General features: G+C 44.8%; 1 protein-coding gene across 3 annotated transcripts; it reads right to left on the reverse strand.

Moving 5' to 3' along the window:
- Positions 1–7,364: 7,364 nt before the first annotated feature.
- Positions 7,365–26,264, reverse strand: LOC123589098 (pyridoxal phosphate binding protein). Of its 3 annotated transcripts, XM_045460755.1 has the most exons (9): positions 26,108–26,232; positions 25,670–25,902; positions 23,771–23,878; positions 23,657–23,692; positions 22,956–23,031; positions 12,937–13,071; positions 10,908–11,050; positions 10,412–10,510; positions 7,365–8,803 (listed from the first exon to the last, which is right to left on the reverse strand). In XM_045460755.1, exons 3-9 carry the CDS (start codon positions 23,819–23,821, stop codon positions 8,672–8,674), a joined length of 672 nt encoding a protein of 223 aa, XP_045316711.1. In that variant the 5' UTR covers positions 23,822–23,878; positions 25,670–25,902; positions 26,108–26,232; the 3' UTR covers positions 7,365–8,671. The 3 variants fall into 3 exon arrangements, with proteins under 3 accessions (XP_045316711.1, XP_045316704.1, XP_045316700.1); XM_045460748.1 differs by lacking the exon at positions 25,670–25,902 and having other exon boundaries at positions 26,108–26,262; XM_045460744.1 differs by lacking the exon at positions 25,670–25,902 and having other exon boundaries at positions 23,657–23,878; positions 26,108–26,264.
- Positions 26,265–26,355: the final 91 nt, after the last annotated feature.

The raw sequence follows: 26,355 nt of genomic DNA on the forward strand, positions 1-26,355 counted from the left end.
CCCCAACCGCCATGTTATGCAAGGGTCAACTGTATTTCATTTAATCTTCAGTGTCGCCCCCCTATGGGGCTACTATATTGTCTCAGAGATGAGGACGTTGGAACTGCTCTTAACCAACTTAACGGTGGTTAAGCGACATGCGTGTGTGGGCACGCGTGCGTGTGAGGGCAGCTGCGTGTTGGGGCTGGAGGGGGCTCATTTGGCCTCACTCCTTTCTGTGCTATGGCAGAGTCCCTCAGTGGAGCAGCTGGTTGGGGAGGGAAGTAGGGCTCTCCCCAATCCCTCCCTCCCCCACACACTCATGGTGGGTGAGGGCCTCCCCAACCCAGGGCCCAGGCTCACACATCCGCGTCCCTCTCAGCCCACGCAGCACTGAAGAAGACTGAAGAGGCACAAAAAGCTACTTGGTGGAGAAAGCTGGCATGTGCTATTCCTGGTGGGAGGAGAGATCCAGATAAGCCGGGGGTATTTCGGGTCCCCCCATGCAGGGGGACAGGGCCAGCTGGGGGCTGGTGAGGCTGAGGACTGGGCTCTCCCTTTGCAAGGCATGTGGCAAGGGGCCCAAGGTTGAGGCAAACCTCAGACTTTGTCTAGAGCTAAGCTTGCTTCCAGCCCTCACCGCTATTTATAAAAATTATTTTTATCAAAGTAATGCACACAGATGGTTAAAATATGAAATCTCATGGAAGCGCTTGTAATGAAAAGGAACAGTCCCCTCCCAAACCAGCTCCCCGGAGGCGGCTTTCACCCGGGTTTGCTTTTAGTTCTATGCTCTTTGTTGATGAAGCCACTGAGGGAGCTTTTTAGTCCCCGGGATGGAGGGGGGAGGTCGTTCCTCTGGCTGAGGGTGGCTTTGCAGGTTCAGCTTTCAGGAGCACCCCCAACAGCTCTCCACCGGATGGAGCTGCCTTCAGGCTGGTGGCTCTCCATAGATTTTCAAACCTGGTTCTCTGGGTCACCATCACCCTCTCCCAGCACCATGGCCTGTCCCCGCAGGTCCCTCTGGCCCACTTGGAGTGTGTGGGAAGCCCCTCCAGTCGCGGGGAGCCTCATTAACACACATCTACGGCTGAGCCTCAGCCTGGCAGTTTGGGCTTGTAATCTGCATGGGACCCCAATTCCCTGAAGCAGCTGTCCTCTTGATGCCTTGCCGGCCATGGGGGATTTCTGGGCTGGCCCTTTGGCCTTTGTCTCTCTTATCTCTCTCTGCTTCTTTCCCTCTCTCTGTCATTTCTTCCTCCTTTCCTTTCCTTTCCTGTCCACTTTGTGCACCCTAAACCTCTCCCCCACCCCACCCCCCCTGGACGGTCAAGGTCAGACTTCCGTGCAGGAGATGAGGCTCTATTCCCTAAGACCTGTCAGGCTGCCTTGGGGCCCTGGCAGGCCTGTGGCCATGGAGGGGGAGGTTGGGAGACACATGGAAGGAGAAGCCCCCTCCCTGGGCCTCCGTCCTGGGGACTGCGCTCAGGGAGTTTGGGTGTGTCACTGGAGTCTCAGTGCCCCGGGTGTGTGAGCCAGAGTATCTAGTTTTGGTTTCACTCGGGGCTGATTTGGCTGTTTTTCTGCCCCAGTCCCTAGCTGGGTCTTTGGTTTAAAGCTATGGGGAAGGGAAGCGAAGGCTTGGGTGTCCGGATCGGGCAGCCTGTTAAGGGGAAGTGGGGCCTCTTAACCTCCCTGTGTCCAGCTTCCTTATGTACTCAGTGAGATGCCCATGAGGGCAGCTGGTTGCGGGCGCTCAGGAGTTAGTTGCCTCTTGGACGGTCTCCCTTCCTCCTCAGCCTTAGAGGATCATGTTTCATTTATGAAGGAAGGCAACAGTTTTCCCGACAGCCCTTATCTGCTGGGTCCATCAGGACTCCACCCCGGTTTTCCATGGAGATTCAGGCAGACCGCAAAGCCCAAGCGGGCTGGGTCCAGCACAGGGACACTAATGTCTACTGAGATTTTACTACGTGCCAGGTTCTGTATACAGCGTTTCACATGCTGAATCGCATTAAAAAAACACGCGTCCTTGATTTTTTTATGTTTAACTAGTCTCTACACCCAACGTGGGGCTTGAACTGACGACCCTAAGATGGCGTTGATGCCTTAATCACATTTAAACTTCACAACAACACCAGGAGGCAGTCATTCTTCCTATCACCTTGGGGCACCTGGGTAAGTGGCCAACTGTTGATTTTGGTTCAGGTCATCATCTCACAGTCATGAGATCGAGGCTTCCCCCCGCCCACCCACCTTAAGTGCTCTCTCTCTCTCTCTCTCTCTCAAAAAAGTTTAATATCACCGCTATTTACAGATGAGGAAACTGAGTCACCAAGGAGGTTAAGTCTTTGGCCGAAGGGAATTTGACTGGTGAGGAACAGATGTGGGAGTCAAACCCAGACAGACTGGTGCCAGAGTCTTGGAGCAAGCATTTCGGCTCTGTGCGTGTGCGCGCGCGCATGGGTACACACGTGTGCACGTGTGTGTGCCTGTGGGCAATAGCTGCTCCCCACCCCTGGCGTGGGCCTTCTCATTTCACTTCTGCAGCTCTTCTCCCCGTGAGCATGTTCCCAAATCAAATGCATAATGTCCTTTTGATGCCTGGGCTCCTTGAAGTAGACACAGTGAGAGCCCTGTTCCTCCGTCGCCGCCCGCCCCCCTCCCCCACCCCGCCACCGCCCCAGGCTTGGGCGTCAGCTCAGGACTCTGGGGGGGGCACAGTGGCTGCCAGATTGGCCCGGGCCTCACAGGTGAACAGAGCCATACTGTGGACAGCCTGCACCACGGCCGAGACGCACATTCAGTCTGGGAGAAGGCCCGTGACCAGGCACACAGACCCAGGCCCAGGCAGAGGAAGAAGGTGGCTCTCACATGCATCCCAAACCTGGACCTTTACAGTCCCTGCAGGCCCCAAAGTCCTCACACCGTCAGCAGCAAGGTCAAGTAGGAAAGCAAAGCAGGGACCCTGAGAGACCTCGGCTTTGAGGTTCTTGCCCTCACCTGCAGGCAGTTTGTGGGGGAAGGGTGATGAAAGGGATCAGAGGCCAAGGTGAGTAGAGACAGGATACAAAGAAGGAAAAAAGGGGAGACAGGGAGAGGGCTGGGCTCACCCAGAGGCCCCCCCCCCCCAAAATGGAGGGACGCCCGCCCTCTTTCTCCGGTGGAGGAGACGCCCCTCTTCGGAAGCCAGCAGGAGGCAGGAAGGCTGTGCCCGACTAGGGTGAGACCAAGCCGGCTGGGCTGTCTGGTCCATGGAGGTGTCTGTGGGGAGCCCTGGGGGATCAGCGGCAGCCCCTCCAGCCTGAGGCCCAGCTGGTAATCTCTTCCCCGGGGGCCAGCCGCCCCAGCTGAGGAAAGCTGTTGGCGGAGGCTGCCTCTGCGGATCCTGGCTTTATCTTCCCCACACATTGAAACCATCAGGCCCTCCGACTGCAGCCTGCCTGGCCCTGTCAGCTAGAGACACCGCGCTTTCATCCAAACCAGACCTTCCCTCCTCTGGTTCCCCCCCCCCCCCCCCCCACCGGGGCAGGGGGCAGTGAGCACAGCCTCACTCGTGCCCCCCTGGAGCCACTCTCAGAACTTCTTAACTAAAAGTTAAGATTTTGCTCTCCTCTCTGAAATGTTTACGAGGCCACCTTCCATGCTGGGCCCCTTGCTCCGCCCTCATTCTCCAAAGGGGATTTTAGTCGATGCTGCAGAAAGCGGGAGTTCTGGGGGCCCCGAAGCACCAAGCTGCTCCATGAAAGCAGTGAGTGAACACTCTTCAGCGCTGCTTGTTCTGGGGAAGCCAAATCAGAGGCAAACCCTGAATTCCTCTTGCTCACGGCCAATAAAAACCTTGCTTCAGTGCCGGCTTCCTCTGCTGAAATCAGATATCCTAGTAATAAACAAGTCTGAAAGGCAGGGAAAAGCTCTTGCTTCTTTTTTCTGATTAGTTTTTCTTCCTTTTAAAAAAAGTTTTCTCCTATAACAGGACGCCTGCCCCAGAAACTTGAGCCCCGAATTGTGCCCTCTCCTGCCCCTGTACCCCCACTCCTTACCCTCTGGGTTCCCGCCGGCGAAGGGTGGGGCCTGCCTTCCCCAACACTAGGCCACTAGGTGGCTGAGCTCAAAGTCAAGTCAAAGGGTCTTGGGGAGAAGGGTCTTTGCTGCAGGGGGAGTTGACTGCCAGCTTACGGGGAGAGCTGGGTTCTCAGCCTTCCGCTGCAGGTGGCGGTCAGCATTGGGAAAGTGAGGCAGGAGAGGTTGGGACCACTTTTTTTCCCCCCTGAAGACAGTCCTTCTGAATCTCCCTTGGTGCATCACGAGGCCGTAAAAAGCCCAGCACTGTGGATTCTGGTGTTGAGGGCACAGGTGAGAAAGCCAGATAAAGTGCATCTCTGATGAGAGGGGCTCGTAGGGCAGAGGACTTGGAGTTTCCCTTCCTGGGGTTGTCCTCGCCTGGGCTCCCCTTCCTGTCCTTGTCCCTTCCCAGGGTAAGCCGTGTCTGCACACGTGGCCTGCAGTGGAGCGCCCTCCCCTACGTGCTGACATCTCTTCTCTCCCCTCCCTCCCCCAAATAGGTTTTTAAGTGACTTTGCTGTCAAAGATGCTATTCTGTTTGTTTTTCCTTCTGACACTATCTCTCTGGAGAGTTTCTGGTCAAGAGAATTATGTCGAGGCGGCAGATTGCAAAAGGATTGCGCCTAATGGGGAACAGACAGACAAGACACCTTTCAAGTCCAGCCAAGTTTTCCCCCCTCTTTCTCTCTCTCCCAACTTCTCATCTTCCCTTCTTGGCTTCAAAGTTGGCCCTGGTTTGTGCTAGTTTCTTCGGTACAGCTGGCGAGTAAGGTCACACATTGATTTTATTGTGGAGATTGGCAGCTGGGTCAAGCTTTGCTGCGGAGTCTGAGAGCCTCAGGGCGGCGCTGAGCTGGGGCGCCTGGGCGGGGTGGGGCGGAGTGGGGGGGAGGTGCTGGCAGGGGGCACATGGAGCCCCCGGAGTGCAGCTTAGGAGGGCACTCAGGCACCCAAGGAGTGCCTTCTGCTCCTTTGTGAGCTCGGAAAACCTATTTGAAATACAAGAAAGGTACCCAAAGCCCCTTCCCCTTTGTCCCTAGCATATTCCATTTTAAATGTTCATCTGTGCTGGACTTTACCAGGCAAAGAGTGTTAGCTCTGAAGTCTCTTGCACCCTTGAAGTGATTAAAGGAGAGGAGGTGAAGTTCAAGGGCCCCCTACCTTGTGTATAGCCCAACAGCACACGGCCACGGCCACGGCGGATGCCCATTGATGCAAACTGGCTGGAAGAGGAAGCCCTTTTCTTTTTTACCTATAGGCTTCTTGCAGGGAGAGGGCAGATTAGTACAACTTCTTGGTGGACGGTTTGGATTCTTTTGCCCTTAGTCATGAGGCTGATGTAATAGCAATTCGACTGATTTCATGGTAAAGAGGGTCACAGTTCCCACAGCAAATCAGTTCCAATTGCACCACTGACGACATCCACCCTTATCACAGCCCTTCAGGAATTGGTGGGCGAGTCCTTCCTGTGCAGAGCTTTGGTGGGAAGCACGGGGCCACTGCTTTTCAGAAGGAAAGAAGTGCCTTGGGTTTTAAGAATGTCCCATTTGACCTCATTCCCCCATGTAGCCGTGGGGAACACAATTTCCTGCCAGTCTGGCTCAAAGGGGAAAAGGGCACTGCTCTGCACGACCCGATCTGGGCCTCGCGGCCCATGGGATAGTTTGAATCTGGGGGGGTGGGAGGGGGGGAGATGTGTGTTAGGGAAACAGAATGACAGAAGGGAGAGGCTGGGTTCCACTCAGGCTGAGTTTAATTCTCTCCTCCCTGCTCATCCTCACTGCTTGTGGTTTCAGAGTTTGTTCTGCATTAAAGATGTGTCAGTTTTCCACAACTGCAATAGACTAAAAGCATACAGTTCTTTAACGGGAATACGCTTCTCTTAACTGAAACTTATAGATCTATGAATATGCCGCTTACCAATCATTATAAGCCTGCTCTGGACTGGGAATCAAGAGCCTGGAGTTTATTTCTTGCTCTGCCACTGACCCACTCTACCCTCAGAAGAGTGTGCAGGGCACCTGGGTGGCTCAGTCGGTTAAGTGTCTGACTTCTGCTCAGGTCATGAGCTCACAGTTCATGAGTTCAAGCCCCGTGTCGGGCTCTGTGCTGATGGTGTGGAACTTGCTTGGGAGTCTGTCTTTCCTCTCTGACCCTCCCCAATGTCTCTCCCAAAATAAATAAACATTAAAAAAAAAAAAAAAAAAAAGGAGTGCAGAACCTTCTCTGGGACTCAGCACTCTGTCCACAAAGGGACACCACCATGTAGCCTAAATTATCCTACCAACTTCTGTGAGGGCAAAATGAGAGAATATAGGTGAGAGCACTCTATGTGCCTGGAATGTTTACAAAGTGAGGTACGGGGAGCAGAGTATGATTTGAGTAAGAGATGCAGTAGCTGGAAACTAGGAGGAAGTTTTCCAGGACAAAGCCTTGCGGGCTAATTGGGAGCCTTTGAGCATCCAAACCTTCTGAGGCAGACACCGGCCCTGGCAGCTGGTGGCACAGAGAATGCTAGGCTGAGTGGCGGGTCAGCCCCGAACAGCATGCTGTGGGGACCTGGGAAACTTGCTGGGGATGCTATCACTGATCTGATGAAAATCTGGGAGTGTTCTACCTGCTGCCTGTCACATGTAACAAAAGCAAAGTCACAATTTTGTTCAATTTTCTTTCCGCCGTGGGTACACTGGACAGACTTACCATGGTTTCCCTTTCCTTATCTGCATTTGATCAGGCCCTGGCTCGCCTCTTTCATTGCTCTCAATCTCTAGGCACAGTCCAGAGAGTTCTTTATTAAGCTTAGTTAGACCAGTTCCCCTCTCCCAAAGTGCTCCACGGCCACCGTCAGGCCACTAGCCCAGGTAGCAAAGAAATGAAGCATCTGGAAGAACCTAGCGGCGCCGCAAGAGTCAGTCACATCACTTGGAAAAATCGTGCTCTTTGGCCTCCACTCCTGCTCTCTGAAGGGGTGAGACTAAGGGTGAGGGGCCCCTCCCAGGAAATTTGCTGAGCTGGGAACCCCAGTGCTTGCCCACAGGTTAGCCAATGTCGCCATCTAGAGGCCACTTAGAATACAGGTTCTTGCAGTAAGAGGTTAGTAAGCTCTTGATTTTGGTAATTCCTGAAATGCCAACATTTCCTTTTCTTGCCTTTAGAAGTTCAGAATTGCTCTCTCATCCACTGTGTGGCTTTGGCTGCATTTGGGACTCAAGGGAAGCCCTCCTCTGAAGCCAGGCTGGCACAATGTCAAGTGATGGGCACAGCTGCTACCTGTTGGTTCCAATGCCCCGCTCCTGTTAATACTCACTCGTTACACAGGGTCATAAAAAATAAATCTTTTAATTGCTTTGTAATTGGCACAGATGGTATAATTCAAACTCACATTTTTATTTACTAGACTCTGAGACATGTTATAGCTCTGACTGAAACAGTGCAGGAATCATAATGGTTTAAGTTTTACAAAATTACATTCAGCAGCAGCAGCATCATGTTCTGAAAGTTATTTCATAAAATGAAGACTGGGGCTTGAATAAATAAGGAAAAAAACATCTAGAAAATAAACCACCCAGACGGAAGTCATCTGTTATGGATATCTGAGAATTGTGCTTTCTGGTGTTTGAAGACCTTGCTGCTACTTAACAATCAAGAAGTTGCCAAATTCTGGCTTATATATACAGCAGGGCAGTGGGGACGAGGAAGGGCTTTAGAGGTGCCTGGAAAATGCTCTGCAGGAACAGGAACCTCAAAGCCAGGCCTTGTTGGAACTGTGGGCCTGAACTGGCCTTAAAGGAGTTTCTGGGGAGCTACACTCACTGTGGGGCTGATCTTTGAGGCTGCCTAGAGATTGAGAAGGAGTCACTGGCCTTTGAGATAAATCACCATTAAGAGGATTAGAGTGGAGAACAAATCATAGCATTTAATTCTCATTGAGGAGAGCCCTGTCTCTTCAGGAGGATATTCGAAAGGCCCAAGTCCCTTTATTTTACCCCTGTAGTTTTCAGGGTCCACAGGGACCACCGAGGTAACCAATGACATAACCTCTGATCAATGTGATTTGGGTTTGCAGCACTACCTTGAGCCAGCTCCTGAAGTTACCTGCACTGTCATTCCAGAGTAGGGACAAATATTTACTGAGTGGAGTCAAACCTGGGGGCAGAAATCACTTTGCCCCAGAGCAGCAAAGGTGATTACTCAGTAGGGGGTCTGCATGAAGGGACTTTCCATTAACGTGGATGACAAATGGGAATCCCTCTCACTTTGGTGATTATAGGCATGAGTGACCACATTTTAACCTGGGGAAGGCATTTGTGGGTTGGTTGGTGCTCCTGGGCAGGATTCAATACTGAACTTGATTCCTGGCTACTGATTTGATACCTGTTTTGCAGAAATGTCTGGATTTCTCAAACCCAATCCAAAGCCACTACCTGAAGTGAGCTTCTTATGTCAGATCCCAAGTACACACGGTTCCCATCAACACCCACAATCATTAGCGCGCTCTCTCCAGGTCACAAGGAGAGCATGGCTGTGTTGTGACATGGGGAATACCAAAATGGAGACCAGGTAAGTGCATAGTTAGTGTTCCTGGACAGGCCCACGGGCCACGAGCCACGGCTGGCTGTGCCTGGGCTCAGTGTGCCTGGGCCACCTCCACTGGGGCCTTCAGGTCAGCCGGGGACTTGTCCAGGGCAGGTTTCTTGGAGTAATCTCGCTCTCCAAAAATGGTGCTTCCTATTCGGACATTCGTAGATCCTACTTCAATCTGTGGGAAAGAAGAGAGAGTATCAAGGGCTGAGTTTAAAATCATGCAGCAAATGCTGAAGTCCCGCCTCTCGTTCTGGCTTTGGAGGGGCTTCTATGAAGAACAAGGATGAGGCAGCTGAAGAGGGGTGCAGGGCAGGGGTTCCCTTTGGGACAACAGCACCTCCAGGGGTGTGTTTAAGAAGTCAGGATTTCCTTGGCTGTCACAGTGACTAGGGGACATGACTGCCATTGAGTTGGGGCTGTTAAGACGTATCACCCTGTGTGACTGAGACACAGTGGCACAACGAAGGGTTGTCTGACAGCCCACACCCCTTTCTAACGTTCCATTGTCAGAAGAAAAAACCTCCCTGTAATTGTTTGAGCACGGGACCAAATTCCAGTTCACTTATAAACACAAAGCATTTTTGCACCGTTTTGATATATATGATTTTCCGAGACTGCAACTACTGGATACACACAGTGAGGTTGACACTTTAGTTTTTAGAACTTGATCAAGTTATTTACTGTTCCAGAGCCACACACCTCTCTCAGCATATAGTTACAGCTGTTGTGAATCTACCCGCAAGATGAACTCCAGACTATTTCATTAGGACTCATTGTCACACATTCATGCCCAAACATTTATACAGTGCGATGCTTTTTAAAAAAATTGCAGTTTAGGGGCCTTTGGCTGGCTCAGTCGGTACAGCGTGTGACTCTTGATCTCAGGGTCATGAGCTCCAGCCCCACAGTGAGTGTAGAGATTACTTAAAAACAAAGAAAGAAAAATAAGAAATTAAACTATAATTTTAAAAAGTCTATTTAAAAAAAAAATTTTTTTTAAATGTTTATTTATTTTTGAGACAGAGAGAGACTGAGCATCAATGGGGGGAGGGTCAGAGAGAGGGAGACACAGAATCCGAAGCAGGCTCCGGGTTCCGAGCTGTCAGCGCAGAGCCCGACGCGGGGCTCGAACTCGTGAACCACAAGATCATGACCTGAACTGAAGTCGGACACTTAACCGACTGAGCCACCCAGGTGCCCCTAAAAAGTCTATTTTTGAGAGCGCGCACGTGCGAAACAGTAAGCCAGGGAGGGGCAGAGAGAGGGAGACAGGATCCAAAGCAGGCTCTGTGCTGTCAGCGCACAGCCCAGACTCACGAACCATGAGATGGCAACCTGAGCCAAAGTCGGATGCTTAACCGACTGAGCCATCCAGGTGCCCCAAAAATAAAGAAAGAAAAATAAGAAATTGAGCTATAATTTTTAAAAGAGTTTATTTGTTTTTAAGTAATCTCTACACCCACCATGGGGCCTGAACTCACAACCCAGAGATGGAGAGTCACATGCTCTAGCAACTGGGCCAGCCAGGTGTCCCTTCTGATTTTTCTTTAGAATCCCCTTAGGGAATTAGATGGAGTTTAGGAGAGTTATGTGTCAGGCTGTAATTTCTATACATCTCATTTCAGAAAAGAAGGGGGTGGGGGATATTGGGACAGTTGAGGGCCACTGCTGTTGGCTGCTCTATTGCCATGATGAGGCGTTTCGAAGGTTTCTCCGGCAAACATTGCTTTCCTGCGGCCTTTCGGGCCCTCCCCTTGGGCGGACAGGGCAAGGGGACACTTACCGCATGCTGGAAGTCCATGGACATGCCCATACTCAGCTCAACCTGCTCAGTGGGGACGTTGAGCTTTTTACACAGCTCCTCTCGGAGGGACAGTAATGCCTAACAGAAGGACAAGTGTCACATTATTTCCTCCTGCCTTCTCCAAGGGTGTCTGAGAGTGGCTGAATCTGAACATCTCTGACAAAGACTATTGGTTCTTCGCGGTTTCAAGGCCTGTCCAAATTTCCAGAAGTTACCTAAAGTTTTTTAGCAATGCTCCTACTTTCAAAACAATGATCAGTCACTGGAAAGGAGGAAAAGAGCTCATTTTCTCTAGAGACTGTGTTTTAGCCAGGTTCAAGGGGAGTTGAGGAGAGTTCAGAAGAGGGTCATAATACCCGACAGGCAATATCTGGGAGGGCTTTCAACTTTATTACAATAGCCAGCCCTGCAACAGCATTTCGTTCAGATGCTTCTCTAGTGCATGAGCAATCCCGCCATCCTTGGACCCCAGTACCTGGAAATCTGGGTTTGGTCCTTGACTAAGATCATGTCCAAAGCTTCCTATGGTCATCAGCCCCACGAACTCCAGGCTGGGGCACTTGGCATTTATGTGTTCCACCATGGCTACTGTCTCTGAAGGCAAAAGGCCATGTTTACCTTCACAAAAAGAAACAGAAGACACTTGCACCAAAATGTTTTAAGTAGCCAGAGGAAGGCTCAGTTTCCATCCCTTCCTTGTAACAGAGGAGGTGACTCTCAGACAAGAGGACTTCTTGAAAAACACATATCCTCAAGTCCTAAAGAGTAACCTAATTTTTGAGGTCTTTGTCTATGTTGCTTCCCTTCTGAATAATAACCATCTGAATCTCAGTGATATGAGCAGAGAACAGCTAGAGTAGAGGGAAAAGAAAAAACACTGCTTTTCTTGGGACACCAACAAGACTCACATTGCCAAACACCAGATTTATCTGAGGATTCTTTTCCTAGTTCTGGTATTTCTACAGTTTCATTAATTTATTAGAATTGTAAACATTTTATTTTAAATGTTTATTTATTTATTTAGTTAGACAGCAAGTGCAAGTGGGGGAGGGACAGAGAGAGAGAGAGAGAGAGAGAGAGACAGAGAATCCCAAGCAGGCTCCATGCTGTCAGCACAGAGCCTGATGAAGATTATGACTTGAGGCAAAATCAAGAGTCAGACTCTCAATCGACTAAGCCACCCAGGTGCCCCAAGACTGTAAACATTTAAAAATAAAGTATCTATCACACGGGTTTCACTATATATTTTCAAAATTTAATTGAACTTGCCAATTAACAACTAGAGGAGGAATCTGCAGCAAATGATTATTTGTTATGCAGTTATAAGGAATATTGATATCCTCTTTCCCTCATTTATCAAATGGAGATGCTAAGAACATTCACTTTAATCTTTAACTACAGCAAATTATAATTACCAAGAAATGATGTCACAGACTTGACCTGAAGTCAGTTTCAGATTTACCTATATTGGTAATGTAAGATATAATCTAGGTATGTGTAGAAATAATGACAATTATTAAAATTTACAGAACACTTCTCTGCCAGGTACACATGCCAAGTCCTAAGAACCTTTCACTTAATACAGTAACTATGAAGTAAGTACTCTTACTATCCCCCTTCTATAGATGAAGAAACTGAGGCACAGGAAAGCTAAGTACCTTTTCCAAGGTCATACAACTAGAAACTGTGCAACTGGGATTTCAGTCTGGGAAGCCTGACCTGAGGGCCCATCTAGAAAATAGTCTTGGCACTGTGCTCCTTCATATTAACGGTTTGATGAACACTGGTCTGATGGTCATAAGCAAACGACTAATCTGTAAACACTCAATCAAGTGGCTAACAAGTGAGATGGGTGGGGTTCTATGCCAACAGCTTTGCCCACAATTAAGACTTATAAACCTTACAACACTCTCTGAAGTAGGCATCATTATGACAGCACTGTCCACCAGGGAAACTGAGGTACAGAGAGGCTAGGTAACTAACCCACAGTTATGACGGACAGTGCTGGAGGTCAAACCCAAGATCTGATTTCAAAGCTCCTGTTCTGTTCACTAGGTTACAACGTTAACGCAAGCCCCTTGAAGGTACTCATTAACGGGTGCTCACGGGATTTTCTTCTGTTCTCTCCCAAGATTATGCTAAGTAAATTTTTTTTAACACTGGAGAAGTGTTATACAGGTAACTATGCCGTCTCTTTTAGGAGTGATGGTGACTTTTGGGAATTTTCTGGAAATCAAAGTCACAATCCCCTTCCTGACTCGTCCAATTTTGGGCCACCAAAAAATTAAGAAATAACAACCCATGATGTTATGAAAGAATTATATGTGGATGGGCTTAGATGTCACTGTGCCTTCTAGATCCTACTTACAGGCATGAAACGTCTTACTTACAGGCCCATGATTTCCTTCTATAACCTTAGCTATCAGATACTTAGGCCTGCCATTCTTGCTGACCTTCAACCATCCTAAGGGAAGAAAAATATATAGTTAGGTCTGGTCACTTACTCTCCTCTCCACTGGTGTTAACCTGGACCATAACCTTTAACCTTTCAGGAGAACCTTTTTTCTGCCACGAACTGTTCACTTTGTCTGCCAACTTCACAGAATCCACTGTTTCCAGCATGAAGAGATTGGGCACAGCTGTAATGAGAAAGAGGCAAGGTAATTCTCCACTCGTCCCAGTGTGGCAAGCAACGCGCAACCAATATTGGACTTGGCAGATGGGAAGACAGTTTTCCAGAAAAAGAACAAGACAGTTAAGTCTCAGTTCTGCTAAGACTCACGTGACAGTTTTACTAGATGTGAGTTCGGATGTCGGCCCATTGCTGTCTAATCAGAGAAGACCAACAGGGGGAATGCTGACGCACCACAATCCGGCAGCGTGCCAACTCTAAGAGCTTCCTGAGGGTCGGGAATTGCAGATTCCTAATAGCAGGCTTGATCCGACTAAATCGCAGCTCACACAGCGAGAAACAGGTCAAGATGACTATAAAGAGAGGATAACCAATGGAGGCCAAAGTGCTTCCCTGGCATGCTAACACCATGTTCTTAAACTGTGCGCTGGGGGTGCTCTCATTCAACAAGGACATCAGAATGACCTCAATACGGAGAGCTAAGGGAGATGCTGACGTCATCAAAGCCATCTTCTTTTCCAGAGATGCATGTGAAATGAAGTATTAGTCTTGCCCAGATAAAGAACGACAAAGAGAGAAGCAGCATCAGCAGCTTGCATTTATAAACACTGAAATCCCCCAGGCAATTTGCTAACTGTTGTATATGCATGATTTCTTTTTAATCTTTTTCTTAATTATTATTATTTTTTTTAAAAGATTTTATTTTATTCTATTATTTAACTTTTTTTTTTTTTCAACGTTTATTTATTTTTGGGACAGAGGAGACAGAGCATGAACGGGGGAGGGGCAGAGAGAGAGAGGGAGACACAGAATCAGAAACAGGCTCCAGGCTCTGAGCCATCAGCCCAGAGCCCGACGCGGGGCTCGAACTCACGGACCGCGAGATCGTGACCTGGCTGAAGTTGGACGCTTAACCGACTGCGCCACCCAGGCGCCCCTTATTTAACTTTTTTAAATGTTTATTTATTTTGAGAGAGAGAGAGAGATAATGAGCAGGGGAGGGGCAGAGAGAGAGGGAGAGAGAACCCCAAGCAGGCTCTATGCTGCCAACGCAGACCCCGATGGAGGGTTCGAACTCACTAACCATGAGATAGTGACCTGAGCTGAAATCAAGTCAGCCACTTAACCGACTAAGTCATCCTGGCCTCCTAAAAGATTTTATTTTTAAGTAATCTCCACACCCAACGTGGGGCTCAAACTCACAACCTTGAGATCAAGAGTCACATGCTCCTGTGACTGAGCCAGCCAGGCACCCATTTCTTTTTAATCTTTATCATGGTTCATGAAACACTATTATTACCTCCATCTTACAGATGGGGAAACTGAGGCTCAGAAAGGATAAAGTTTATTCCAGTTTACAAAATTAACAAATATTAGAGCTGTGACTTGAAATGATGGCAAACTGACTTCATGTTCTTCATACTGAATTTGAGTTCAGGCTACTTCACTTAAAAACTTACATATATTTTAAAAAAGAGACTGAAAGTACACATGCTTGATGTTGGGAAAAAAAAAAAAAAGAAGAAGCAATATAGAAGTAAAAGCAATATATGCAGTAAAAACTCCAAGCCTCTCACCCTAGAAACTATCACTATTACCGCTAGAATAAGGATTCTTCTAGATCTATTTTAGTGTATTTCCATCCAAACAAACACAAACACACACACTCCCCAGACATAGGATTTCCTGTTATTTTTTGAAATAACATACAAATTGGCTCCTACTAAATGTTTTATGGGTTGCTTGCTTCCAGTTAGCAATACATGTTGGAGATTTTTTACATCAGTACCATAAATCCACCTGTACTTTTAACAACTGCATCGTTCCACAGAACAGATGATCACAATTTATTTAACATTATTCTTGTTAATAGACATTGTTTCTTTTTTACTATAAACCCAAAGCTTACACACAGGCCTTTGCACACTTATACATGTTGCTATAGGCTGCATGAGTCCAAGAACTGAAATTACTAGTTAAAAGAGGAAGCACAATTTAAATTGTATCGGATATGAGAAATTCAAAAAAGCCCTACCATTTTAGAGTCCTCCTGGCAAAATGTGGAGTGCTCACTTACTCATGCTCTCAAAACATTGCATGTTAGCAGCTTTTTAATTTTTTTGCAAACCTGACTGGTGAAAGGTAGAATTTTTTATTGTGTTTTGCATTTCTCTTATTGAGGTTAAGCATTTTTCACTTGATTCCTGGATTTGTATTTTTTATCCTTGTAAATGACCCGTTCGTTTTCCCCTATGTTTTTCTCATTGATTAAAAATATATACACATGGTTCTTTATGCATCATGGACATTAACCTCTTTTGCTTTTAAAAACTATTATTTTAATACCAATCTGTGCTTTCTTTTTGCTTTAATTTTTGTGTAAGCAAATGTGCTAGTTGTTTCTTTTATGGTTTCCAGACTTTATGCTTTATTTAGAAAGGCCTTTCACCAGCTTGAAAAAATAAAAATATTTTCCTATGTTTTATTCTAACACTTGTTTATTTTTAAAGTTTATTTTGAGAGAGAGAAAGAGAGAGGGAGAGAGAGAGAGGAGGTGCGTGTGAGTGCGCGAGCCCTGGAGGGGCAGAGAGAGGGGGAGAGAGAATCCCAGGCAGGCTCTACACTGTCAGGGCACAGCCCAATGAGGGGCTTGATTTCATGAACCATGAGATCACGACCTGAGCCTAAATCAAGAGTTGGACACTTAACCACCTGAGCCACCCAGGTGCCCCTCTTCTAACACTTTCAGGGTTTTGATTTTTCACATTAGGATTCTTTAATCTAGCTGGAATTTACACTGTGAGGAAGGGAAGCTAATTTAATTATTTCTCAAATTAAAAAGCTGGTTGTCTTGCTGCGATTTATTAAGTGTAAATAGTCTCTCTACTTCCCCCATACCTAGTGTGAAATAGCTTTTAAGAATAATGTAGTAGACTTCTGCTTCCTGACAAGATGGAGTAACTACAGGGACCAGAGTGACCATTCCACCTGAACAACCAAATGGACAAAATGTGTGAAACATATATGAAACAATGGTTTACAAGACCTGTGTATCATAGAGTGAAACATAGTGATCTCTGAGACATGAGAAACACATGAAGTGACTGCCCCACCTCTCTTTCCTGGAGAGTTTCTAGAATGTGTTGCAGAAAAGGGGAAGAGAGGAAGAGCGTGGGCCTTAGGATGAGGACATGAGCTAAGAATATGGAAAGACTATGCAGCTAGAGTTCACAGGACAGAATTCAGGAGAGGAGAGAGCTGCATACAGAGGCATCACCGGTGATTTGAAAAGGGCTCCCCTCCAGAACTCAGCTGGGTACAGACTGGCACGTGCATCACCCAGGGCTGGGGAGGGAACTATTTGAAAAGATTAGAAGAAACAGTGCCTGATGTTCACAGAGGGCATGGAATAGTGCCTGTATCCATCAGACAGGCTGGAACATTCAGGATTCATGGGGCACTGGCTAGAGTATACAGAGGGCCTTGCCTCAGAAATGGGGAATAATTAACCCTGAATTGAGCTCTCTCCAGTCACACCAACTAATCTTAAAAGCAAGACCTAAAAAGATCAAACCGTTCCCGAGTAACTTAACTGTGTTCCAAAAAAGCTCAAAAATATTTATAGGAATACAAAACTGACCAGCCCCCAACAAGAAAATTCACGTTTGGCTATCCCCCCCCCAAAAAAAGCAGGCACTGAAAGATTCAAAGAAGCAGAAAATATGATATATTAAATCAATCTATTGAAACTGTTCCAGACTGTCAAAGATGATAGAATCAGTAGACAGCACATTAAAAGTTACCATAACTGTGTGCCATCTATTAAAAAATAGAGAGAGACAGGGAAGATATTAAAAAAAGACCCAAATTGAACTTCTAGCATGAAAACCACATGTAGGAGATGAAAAATCCACTGATGGAATTAATGGCAAATTAGACAATGCTAAAGAAGATCAGTTACTTTGAAGATATTATCCAAAATGAAAACAGGAAAAAAATCATAAAAATTAAAAGGGTATTAGTGAGCTGCCGAAACACCTCAAGCAGACGAACAGGTAACCGGAGTCCCCAAAGGAGAAGAGAAGTTGTGGTAGGGAGGGAGTGGGGAGGCAGAACATATATATGAAGAAACAGTGATTGAAAATATTCTAAACTTGACGAGAACTATAAACTCCAGATCCAAGAAGCTCCATGAACCCCAAACACAAGAAATGTGGAAAATATTACACCAGGGAACATCATCATCAAATTGCTCAAAACCAGTGATCATGAGAAAATCTTGTAAGTAGCTAGAAGAAAAAAAAACACGTTACATACAGAGGAACCAAGATAAAGATGACATCCCATTTCTCACTGGAAACAATGTAAGTGAAGAGAGTGGAGTGACATCTTTAAAGTCCTGAAAGAAAAAACCGTCAAGCTGGAATTCTATAGTTAGCAAACATTTCTCTGAAAAATAAAGGTGAAGGTGCAAACAGTTCAAAGGACAAGAATGAAGTTGCACCTCCCTCTTCCTTAGGCTATACATAAAAATGAATTCAAAAAATCCCAAAAGTGAGAGCTAACACTATAAAACTCTTAGAAGAAAACAGGAGTAAATCTTGGTGACCTTGGGGGCACCTGGTTGGCTCAGCTGGTAAAGCATGTGATTCCTGATCTCCGGGTAGTGACTTCAAGCCCCACATGGGGCATACAGATTATTAAAAAAAAAAAATCTTTGTGACCTTGGATTTCCTAGCTATAACACCAAAAGCACATGCCACACACACACAAAAGAGACAAAGTACACTAAATGTACTTTAAAATGTCCATTTTACATTAAAGTGTACATGAAAATGAAAAATTCCTGTGCTACAAATGATACCATAAAGAAAGTCAAAAGACAATCCATGGAATGGGAGAAAAAAATCTGCAAATGATATACATCATAAAGGCCTGGTACCTAGGATATATAAAGAACTTTTACAACTCAATAATAAAAAAACCCAATTAAAAAATACACAAAGGATTTGAATAAACATTTCTCCAAAGAAGATGCACAAATGGCCAATAAGCACATGTTCAACTTCATTCGTCATTAGGGGAATGCAAATCAAAACCACAATGAGAAACCATTTCACAAATTTTTTTATTATTCCAGTTGATCTCCTTTGCTGACTTATTAGCTATCATTCTCTGTGTTATTGGTTGCTTTATTTTATTTTTTAAATAAGTTCTACATCCAATCTACACCCTGAGATCAAGTCATGTGCTCTACTGACTGAGCCAGACAGGCGCCCCTATTGGTTGCTTTAAAGTTGAACTTATGCATAGTCTACCTTAAAGTGGTGTTATACTACTTCCTATATAGTTTAAGAACCTTATAATTGTGTACTTCTATTTCTTAACTTTCCATTCTGTATGCTATTGTTGCAATGCATTTTGACTTTTTCATATGTTATAAATCCCACAATACATAATTATTTTTGTTTATATAACATATACTAATAAAACAATAGAGAAAAATTAATGAAACTAAAAGTAGTTCTTTGAGAAGACTGATAAAACTGATAAACCTCTAGCCAGATGGATTAGGGGAAAAAAAAAGAGAAGACACACATTACCAACATCAGGAATCAGCTGACATCACTACAGATCCTACAGATATTAAAAGGATAATAAAGGAATATTACAAACAACCTAATGCTCACAAATTCATTACTTTATTTTTTTTATTGCTTATTTATTTTTGAGAGAAAGAGAGTGCGAGAGTGTGAGGGAGGGGCAGAGAGAGAGGGAGACACAGAATCCGAAGCAGGCCCTAGGAACTGAGCTGTCAGCACAGAGCCCAGCATGGGGCTCGAACTCACAAACTGCGAGACCATAACCTGAGCTGAAGTCGGATGCTTAACCAACTGAGCCATCCAGGTGCCCCATAAATTCATTACTCTAGATGAAATGGACAAACTCCTTGAACCTTGAAAGCTCACCCAAGAAAAATCAGATTATATGAATAGTCTTAAATCTATTAATAAAATTGAAACTACAGTTAAAAACCTTCCCACAAAGAAACTCCAGGATTCACTGGTGAATTCTACTAAGCAGTTAGGAAAGAGACAATACCAATTCCACACAAACTCTACCAAAAGACTGAAGGGTTGGGAATACTTCCCAGCTCATTCTATGAGGACAGCATTATCCTGTTATCAAATCTACAAAAAGATATTATAAGAAAGGAAAACTACAGACCAATGTCCTTTGTGACTATAGACGCATACACTTTTTTTTAAGTTTAGTTATTCGTTTTTGAGAGAGAGCAAGAGAGGGGCAAAGAGAGGGAGAGAGGGAGAGAGGGAGAGAGGGAGAGAGGAGAATCCCAAACAGACTCCACACTGTCAGCACAGAACCCAATTCTGGGCTTGAACCCATGAACCATGAGTTCATGACCTGAGCCAAAACCAAGAGTTGGGTGCCTAACTGACTGAGCCACCCAGGCGCCCCTAGATGCAAACATTCTAAACAAACTTAACAAATCAAATGCAACATTATAGTAAAAGGATAATACTGCATGACCAAGTGAGCTCATCCCTAGGAATATAGGAGTGGTTTAACAATAGAAAATCAATAAATGTAATTCAACATGTTAATAAACTGAAAGAGAAAAACTGTAGGATCATTTCAATGGATGCAGTAAAAGCATTTGACAAAATCTAACATCTACTCTTGATAAAGCCTCTCAGCAAATTAGGATTAGAAGTGAAATTTCTCCTTCTGATAAAGCACATCATGAAAAACATGCATATACACTCTTAGCCCTTCTACTCAATATCGTATTGAAGGTATTAGCTAGTATAATATGGCAAGAAAAAGAAATAAAAGGCATCCAGATTGGAAAGGAAGAAGTAAATTGTCTTTGTTCATAGATAACATAATTGTCTACGTAGAAAATTATATGCAATCTGCAAAAAAAGCTACTAGAATAAGTGAGTTTAACAAAGTTGCAGTATACAAGATGAATATACAAAAATCAACTGTATTATATATTAGCAACACACAATCAGAAATTAAACAGAATCAATAACAGTATAATAGATAGCATCAAAATAAAAGAAAAACAAAGATATAAATCAGAAAAAAGATGAAGAAAACCTGCACAATGAAAACTACAAAATATTACTGAGAGAAAATAAAGAAGACCTAAAGAACTACTGAGCTATACCTTGTTAATGTGTTGGGAGGTTCAATATTTTTAGTATGTCATTGTTCCCCATATTGATCTATAGATTCAATACAATCCTAATTCAAATACCTGGCAGGGCTTTTGATATATAACATATACGTATATGTGTGTGTGTGTATATACATACATATATATATATATATATACACACACACACACACACATACATATATATAAAACATATATACAACATATATATATATAACATATATATATATAACATATATATAACATATATATATAAAACAAATATATATATATATATATTTGGTAGAAATGGACAAATTGGTTTATATGGAAATGGGGAGGATCTAGAATAGCCAAAAGGACTTTGAAAAAGAACAAAGCTGGGGGCTAACAGTACTCCATTTTAAGAATTACTATAAAGCTCCATGAATCAAAATATCATGCTTTCAGTGTAAAAGTAGATAAGTAGATCAGTGGAACAGAGTAGATAGTCTAGCAATAAACTCACAGATAATCGATTTTTGATAAAGGTACAAAGGAATGCAATGGAAAAAGGACGGACTTTCCAACAAGTAGTGTTGGAACAATTAGATATTTATATGCAAAAAAAAACCCCCAGAAAACCAAAAGAACTTGGAATCATACCTTGCACCACATACAAAATTAACTCAAAGTGAATAATGAAGCTTAATATAAAACTGAACACTGTAGAACTGCTAAGAGAAAATCTGTGACTTGAACCATAGAGAAATATTTTTTAGACACAACACCAAAAGCACAGTATTGATAAACTGGGCTTCGTTAAATTAGAAACTTGGGCCCTTCAAAAAACACTGTTAAGAGAATGAAAAGACAAGCAACAGAGTGGAAGAAAACACTTGCAAAGCATGTATCTGATAAAGGACTAGTCAGAATATATAAAGAATTCTCTTGTCTTAAAAGTAAAAAAATCCAATTAGAAAATGGCAAAAGACTTCAACAGACACTTCACCAAAGAAGATAAACAGATGCAACCATGTGAAAAGATGTTCAACATCATAAGCCATTAAGGTAATGCAAGGACACTACCACATACCTACTAGAACGGCTAAAATTAAAAGACTGACTGTGTTAAGTGTGGGCAAAGATGTGGAAGAACTTGAGCACTGCTTGTGGGAATGTACGACGGCACAACCACTTTGGAGGATGGCTTGGCAGTTTCTTAGTTAAACATACACGATGGGTACAGGGTTTCAGTTTTGAGAGAGGAAAACAGTTCTAGAGGATAGAAAGTAGTGAGATGGCTGCAAACAATATGAATGTACTTAATGCCTTTAAACTGAATACTTAAAAATAGTTAAAGGTGATAAATTTTATGTTATGTGTACTTTCTCAGAATTAAAAAAAAAATTAAACATATACTTATTGTGAGATTCAGCCATTCTACTCCTAGGTATTTATTTTAAGAGATAAGAAGAAGCCCATATGGCGTGCCTGGGTGGCTCAGTTGGTTAAGCGTCTGACTTCAGTTCAGGTCATGATCTTACGGTTCATGGGTTCAAGCCCTGCGTTGGGGTCTGTGCTGACAGCTCTCAGCTTGGAGCCTGCTTGAGATTCTGCGTCTCCCTCTCTGCCTTTCCCCTGCTCGTGCTCTGTGTCTTTCTTCTTCTTCTCTCTCTCAAAAATAAATATTAAAAAAAAAAAGTCCATACAAAGATGTTCATAGCAGCTTTTTTTCCGCCACTGCCATAACAATTTTATTTGTCATGGCCCCACATTAGAAGCAACCCAAATGTCCATCAGTGGGTGAATGGATAAAGCAATAAAAAGGAGTGAACTACTGATATACAAATGAACATGATGAACATCAAAATAATTATGCTGAGTGGAAGAAGTCAGACAAAAAAAAAGTACATACTTTATATTTCCATTTATATAAAACTCTTAGCAAGGTAAACTAATCTACAGTGACAGAAAGCAGGTAAGTAGTGTTGGAGGAGGGGAGTGGGGAGGAGCGGAAAGAAGGGGTTATTACAAAGGGCATGAGGAATCTTTTTGGGGTGATGAATGTGTTCACTATTTTGACTGTGGTGATGGTTTTACAAGTACAAACATACATCAAAACTAATCAAATTGTGCACTTTAAATATATACAATTTATTACAGGTCAATTATACTTCAAAAAAGCTGCTTAAAAAAATACAGGTTATTTTAGAAACCTTTGAGAGAAATAAGTATTCAGTTCCTCAGACAGATCTCCACATGTCATTGTCATATGGTTCTTTTGTAGTTAATTCTTAATCGTACTTTACTGTATATTGTATTTTATATACAATATATACTGTATTTGATTTACTGTATATTATTATATTTCATTTACCATAGTCTTACATCCAGAGGGAAAAGGAGAAAAATGTCTCCCTTGCCCACTGAATAATTTTATGGGCTACAATTCCTTATAACTTATTTGGAAGACTACCGAATGATACCTAACACAAAGTAGGGTAGGTTTCCAAGTACATACAACCCAGTCAATGGTGAATTCATTCTGTTCTTGGTATGAGGCTTTTTCCTTATACTAAGCACTAACATTTTTTTCCCCAAAACTCCAAAACACAAACGGTGAATTAGGACTATTCTAAAAGCTGTTCTCTTTTTCACAGAAAGTAGCATAAGCAGTATAATGACAGAGAAATTTTGTCTTCATGTTTAGAATTTTATCTTACCCATCAATTTGTTGACATTTTGTTTCTGTAGGTGGCCAATGAAGTGCCATTTGATCTCAGGACACGAAGACAGAATCTGAAGGAAAAAAGGTAACCATGTCTGACTCAGAATTTATGAAGGCCATACCAGCTCAAATACCTTACACACTCCCTTCTGACTTTTCATGTCTATGCAATAAACTGCTATCACCCTCTTCAGCTGGGCTCCTAAGGATACTACTACCTAAGGCTTCTGCTCTTTTCCTCTTCCTTATTCCCCATCAGCTCCCTCCATCTTTTAGATATCATCCATTAAGGACAAACTGAATATGGGGCACCTGGCTGGCTCAGTTGGTAGAGCATGCGACTTGTGATCTCAGGGTCATGAGTTCAAACCCCATGATGGGTGTGGAGACTTCTTTAAAAAACAAAAAATGAAAAAAAACCCAAGAAAGATGAACTGAGTAAAGCTTTCCAATCTCAGAGGATCCAGGATTATAGCAAGCTCCTAAATTACCATATCCAAAAAGCTGCAAAGGAGATAACTATAGTCTTAGTTTTAATAAGAAAATCTAGCTGAGATTTATTTGGAGCTCAAGGTGAATGGAGACATTTCTACTGCCAGTCAACCTTGCTATAAAACCCAACCGCTAACAAGGGTCTAACTTTCAACTGCAGAGCCAAGATTAGATGCAAACTCAAGAATTCAGATATTCACTTACTTTAGGATTTGATGCTTTTTCTAGCAGTTCTTGAACCTGAAGGGTAAAAACAGAACAAGTGAGAAGCCTGGCAATCACAATTCTTCCAAAGGGAGTTTGGAAAAGGGATCTTACGTAGTTCTCCCCGAAAGTGCGCTGGCCATGACTGTAGGCTTCAATCACCATATCTGCAGGTTTGGTTTTGCTGACTGCTACTAGTCGGGGCTGGATGGCTGGGAGATCCTGCCAAGAGAGAAAGAGCCCAATGGGTGAACGTTTAGGAATATTATTCCAGTGAGTTCTATAAGATAGACCCTGTAGGATCAGTTGGCATAGGTCTTAACTTGACATTTGGTAAGCTCCATTATTCTTACACTGGAGGGGGACCAGTATCAAATAATGTTGATCAAATGTCTTTCAAATGCATGGCATCCAAATCTAATATGGTAGCTACTTTAATACCTAGCAAAACACAGTTCTCTCTCAGGAGACCTGGGAAGGTAAATAAAAGCAGTATTTCCTTAAAATGCGGTCTTTGACCAACTGCATCAGCATCATCTGGGTACCACTCCAGACTTACTGACTCTGAATCTCTGGGGCTGGAGTCTAAGAATTTCCTTTTTTTTTAATTAAAAAAAATTTTTTTTTTTTTTTTTTTTTTTTAATTTGAGAGACAGCACAAGTGGGGGAGGAGGGTTAGAAGGACACAGAGAGAATCTTAAGCAGGTCCCATGCCCAGCATGGAGCGTGATGTGGGACTCGATCCTATGACCCTGGGATTATGACTGGAGCTGAAATCAAGAGTCGGACTCTCAACCGACTGAGTCACCCAGGCGCCCCTGAGAATCTCCTTTTTAAACAAACTCTTCAGATGATGCTCTTGCATGCCAATGTTGGAGGTTTAAGAATCAGTTTCTTAAGGGAAGGCATTACTCTCTGACTAGAGGGGATACCACTTCTGGCTTCTGAAACCCCAAGGTTAAATTTTGGAAACTCATTCTGGTCCTGGTATATTCAATAATATTGCCCCCCCCCCCAAAAGTGGCCTGTGTAGGGTAGCTATGTAATTTATTGTTCAATCTAATTAAGAACCAGCAGCAGAACTGAGGCAAGGACACCACAAACTCTGAACTGAGGGTTAGGACCATATGACCCTCTTACGGCCATCATGTAAAGAGCAGGGCTTCCCTGAACTCTGTTGCAACCAAATCTATACAGAGGCAACAAGAGATCCACCTATCCTCACATAGCTCAGTTTTCACACAGCCGATGACCCTCTGCAATTTTTACAGAATCACTGTATTTTCAAAGGCTCTAAAGATTCAGATCCATTAGCAAAAAGTTCCAGCTTCCTTCTGAGGGATGATGCATCACCAGCCTTTTATGAGACCATGTCATAGCTCCTAGGATTACACTGACGAATTGATGACTTCCAGAGAGAAAAGTGGAACAGGCGGCCGGCCCATCCACCTGTGGAGTTATGCTGGGAGAACTTCCCAGAGTGATGTTTATTAGGGAGATCCCTAGCTGTCCTTGGAGAATCGCTAAGAATCATAGAACATTAATGCCAAGGGTGGGCTTAAAAGGCAGTCAGAGCTCATTCCGTTGCCTATGCAGGTGAGGAAACTCCGGGCCAGAGCAGTTGAGTGACTTGGTTCAAGGTAAGCCAAGGAAAGACTACACTGATATAGATCTTCTGTCTCCAGAAGAGCATTCTGAGTTCTGACACCATAAATGCTTGATGGGGGAAACTCTGACCTCTCTGTTCAGTTGTGTCTCACTCCACACCATTGGCTTAAACTTGCAGTGAGGGGGAGCAGACACTGACCCTTGATCTAATGAAATTCCCAGAGAAGACAAAATATATTAGAAGCGGGCGGGGGGGGGGGGGGGAATCTCCCTCTAGACTGCTTGGGATTGGATGTCAGCCCCCCTCGAGTCCAAACGTGCTATGCAGCTCTGGGGTCTCCAGAACCCGGCCCGTCCACCGTCTCTTTCACCTCCGGGTGGAGCTGACTGTTCCTGAGCACCTACTAGCAGTCAGACGCTGCCACACACGTGATCTGGGGATCTGGCCTCCTCTGGGTGCTCCTGTAGTAGACGTCTCCTCTTGTAGCCTCTGGGCACGGGACTGGCGCTGCTCCTGTCCGCTAAGGCTGTTGGCCACGACACGAGGTGGGACGGGCAATGGTCGCGCTGCTGGCGGACTGGTCATCTTCCCGGGTAGTGGATACCTTCTGCTCCAACTAAGCCAACCTCCAGAAAACCTGACAGACTCACGGCGAGGTGGCTGAGGACACCGTTCGCTAAGCGTTTTGGGGGCTCTGCAACCCGAGCCAAAGCCAAGGCGGAAGGACGGCTCCCGCCCCTCCGGGAGACCCCTCTGCGTCACCGTGACGACCCATTCCCACGCAGGTGTTTCCCCCTCCTCAAAGCAGCCGCCCACCGTCCCCACGCTGTCCCCTTCCTCACCCGCGGCCGCCGCGCCACCGCCTGCTGCACGCGCTCGTTCACTGCCCGAAGTGCGAACCCGACTCCCAGCTCCGCCGACATGCTGCCAGCTCTCCACATCCCCCGGGACGAACGCAGAGCCCCAGACCCGAGAGCCCCCCCCAGGCAGAGACCACCTTCCGGTCCCGCCCAGTTCACGTCTGGTGTGACCCAATCGCAGCTCACCACTGAGTCGTCTCACCCAATCGACACCGGGCAGCGCGGGGGCG

This window comes from Leopardus geoffroyi, chromosome B1, assembly GCF_018350155.1.
Source record: "Leopardus geoffroyi isolate Oge1 chromosome B1, O.geoffroyi_Oge1_pat1.0, whole genome shotgun sequence".
NCBI lineage: Eukaryota > Metazoa > Chordata > Mammalia > Carnivora > Felidae > Leopardus > Leopardus geoffroyi.

What these genes read in the sequence shown, in the direction of transcription:
- LOC123589098 (XM_045460744.1), bottom strand. Translation starts at nt 26,206, where the DNA reads ATGTGGAGAGCTGGCAGCATGTCGGCGGAGCTGGGAGTCGGGTTCGCA. An exon ending in CGGTGGCGCGGCGGCCGCGG is followed by an intron (nt 23,879 to 26,107) that starts GTGAGGAAGGGG and finishes CTCTCTTGGCAG; the next exon opens with GATCTCCCAGCCATCCAGCC. An exon ending in TAACACCAGTGGAGAGGAGA is followed by an intron (nt 11,051 to 12,936) that starts GTAAGTGACCAG and finishes CTTTTTGTGAAG; the next exon opens with GTAAACATGGCCTTTTGCCT.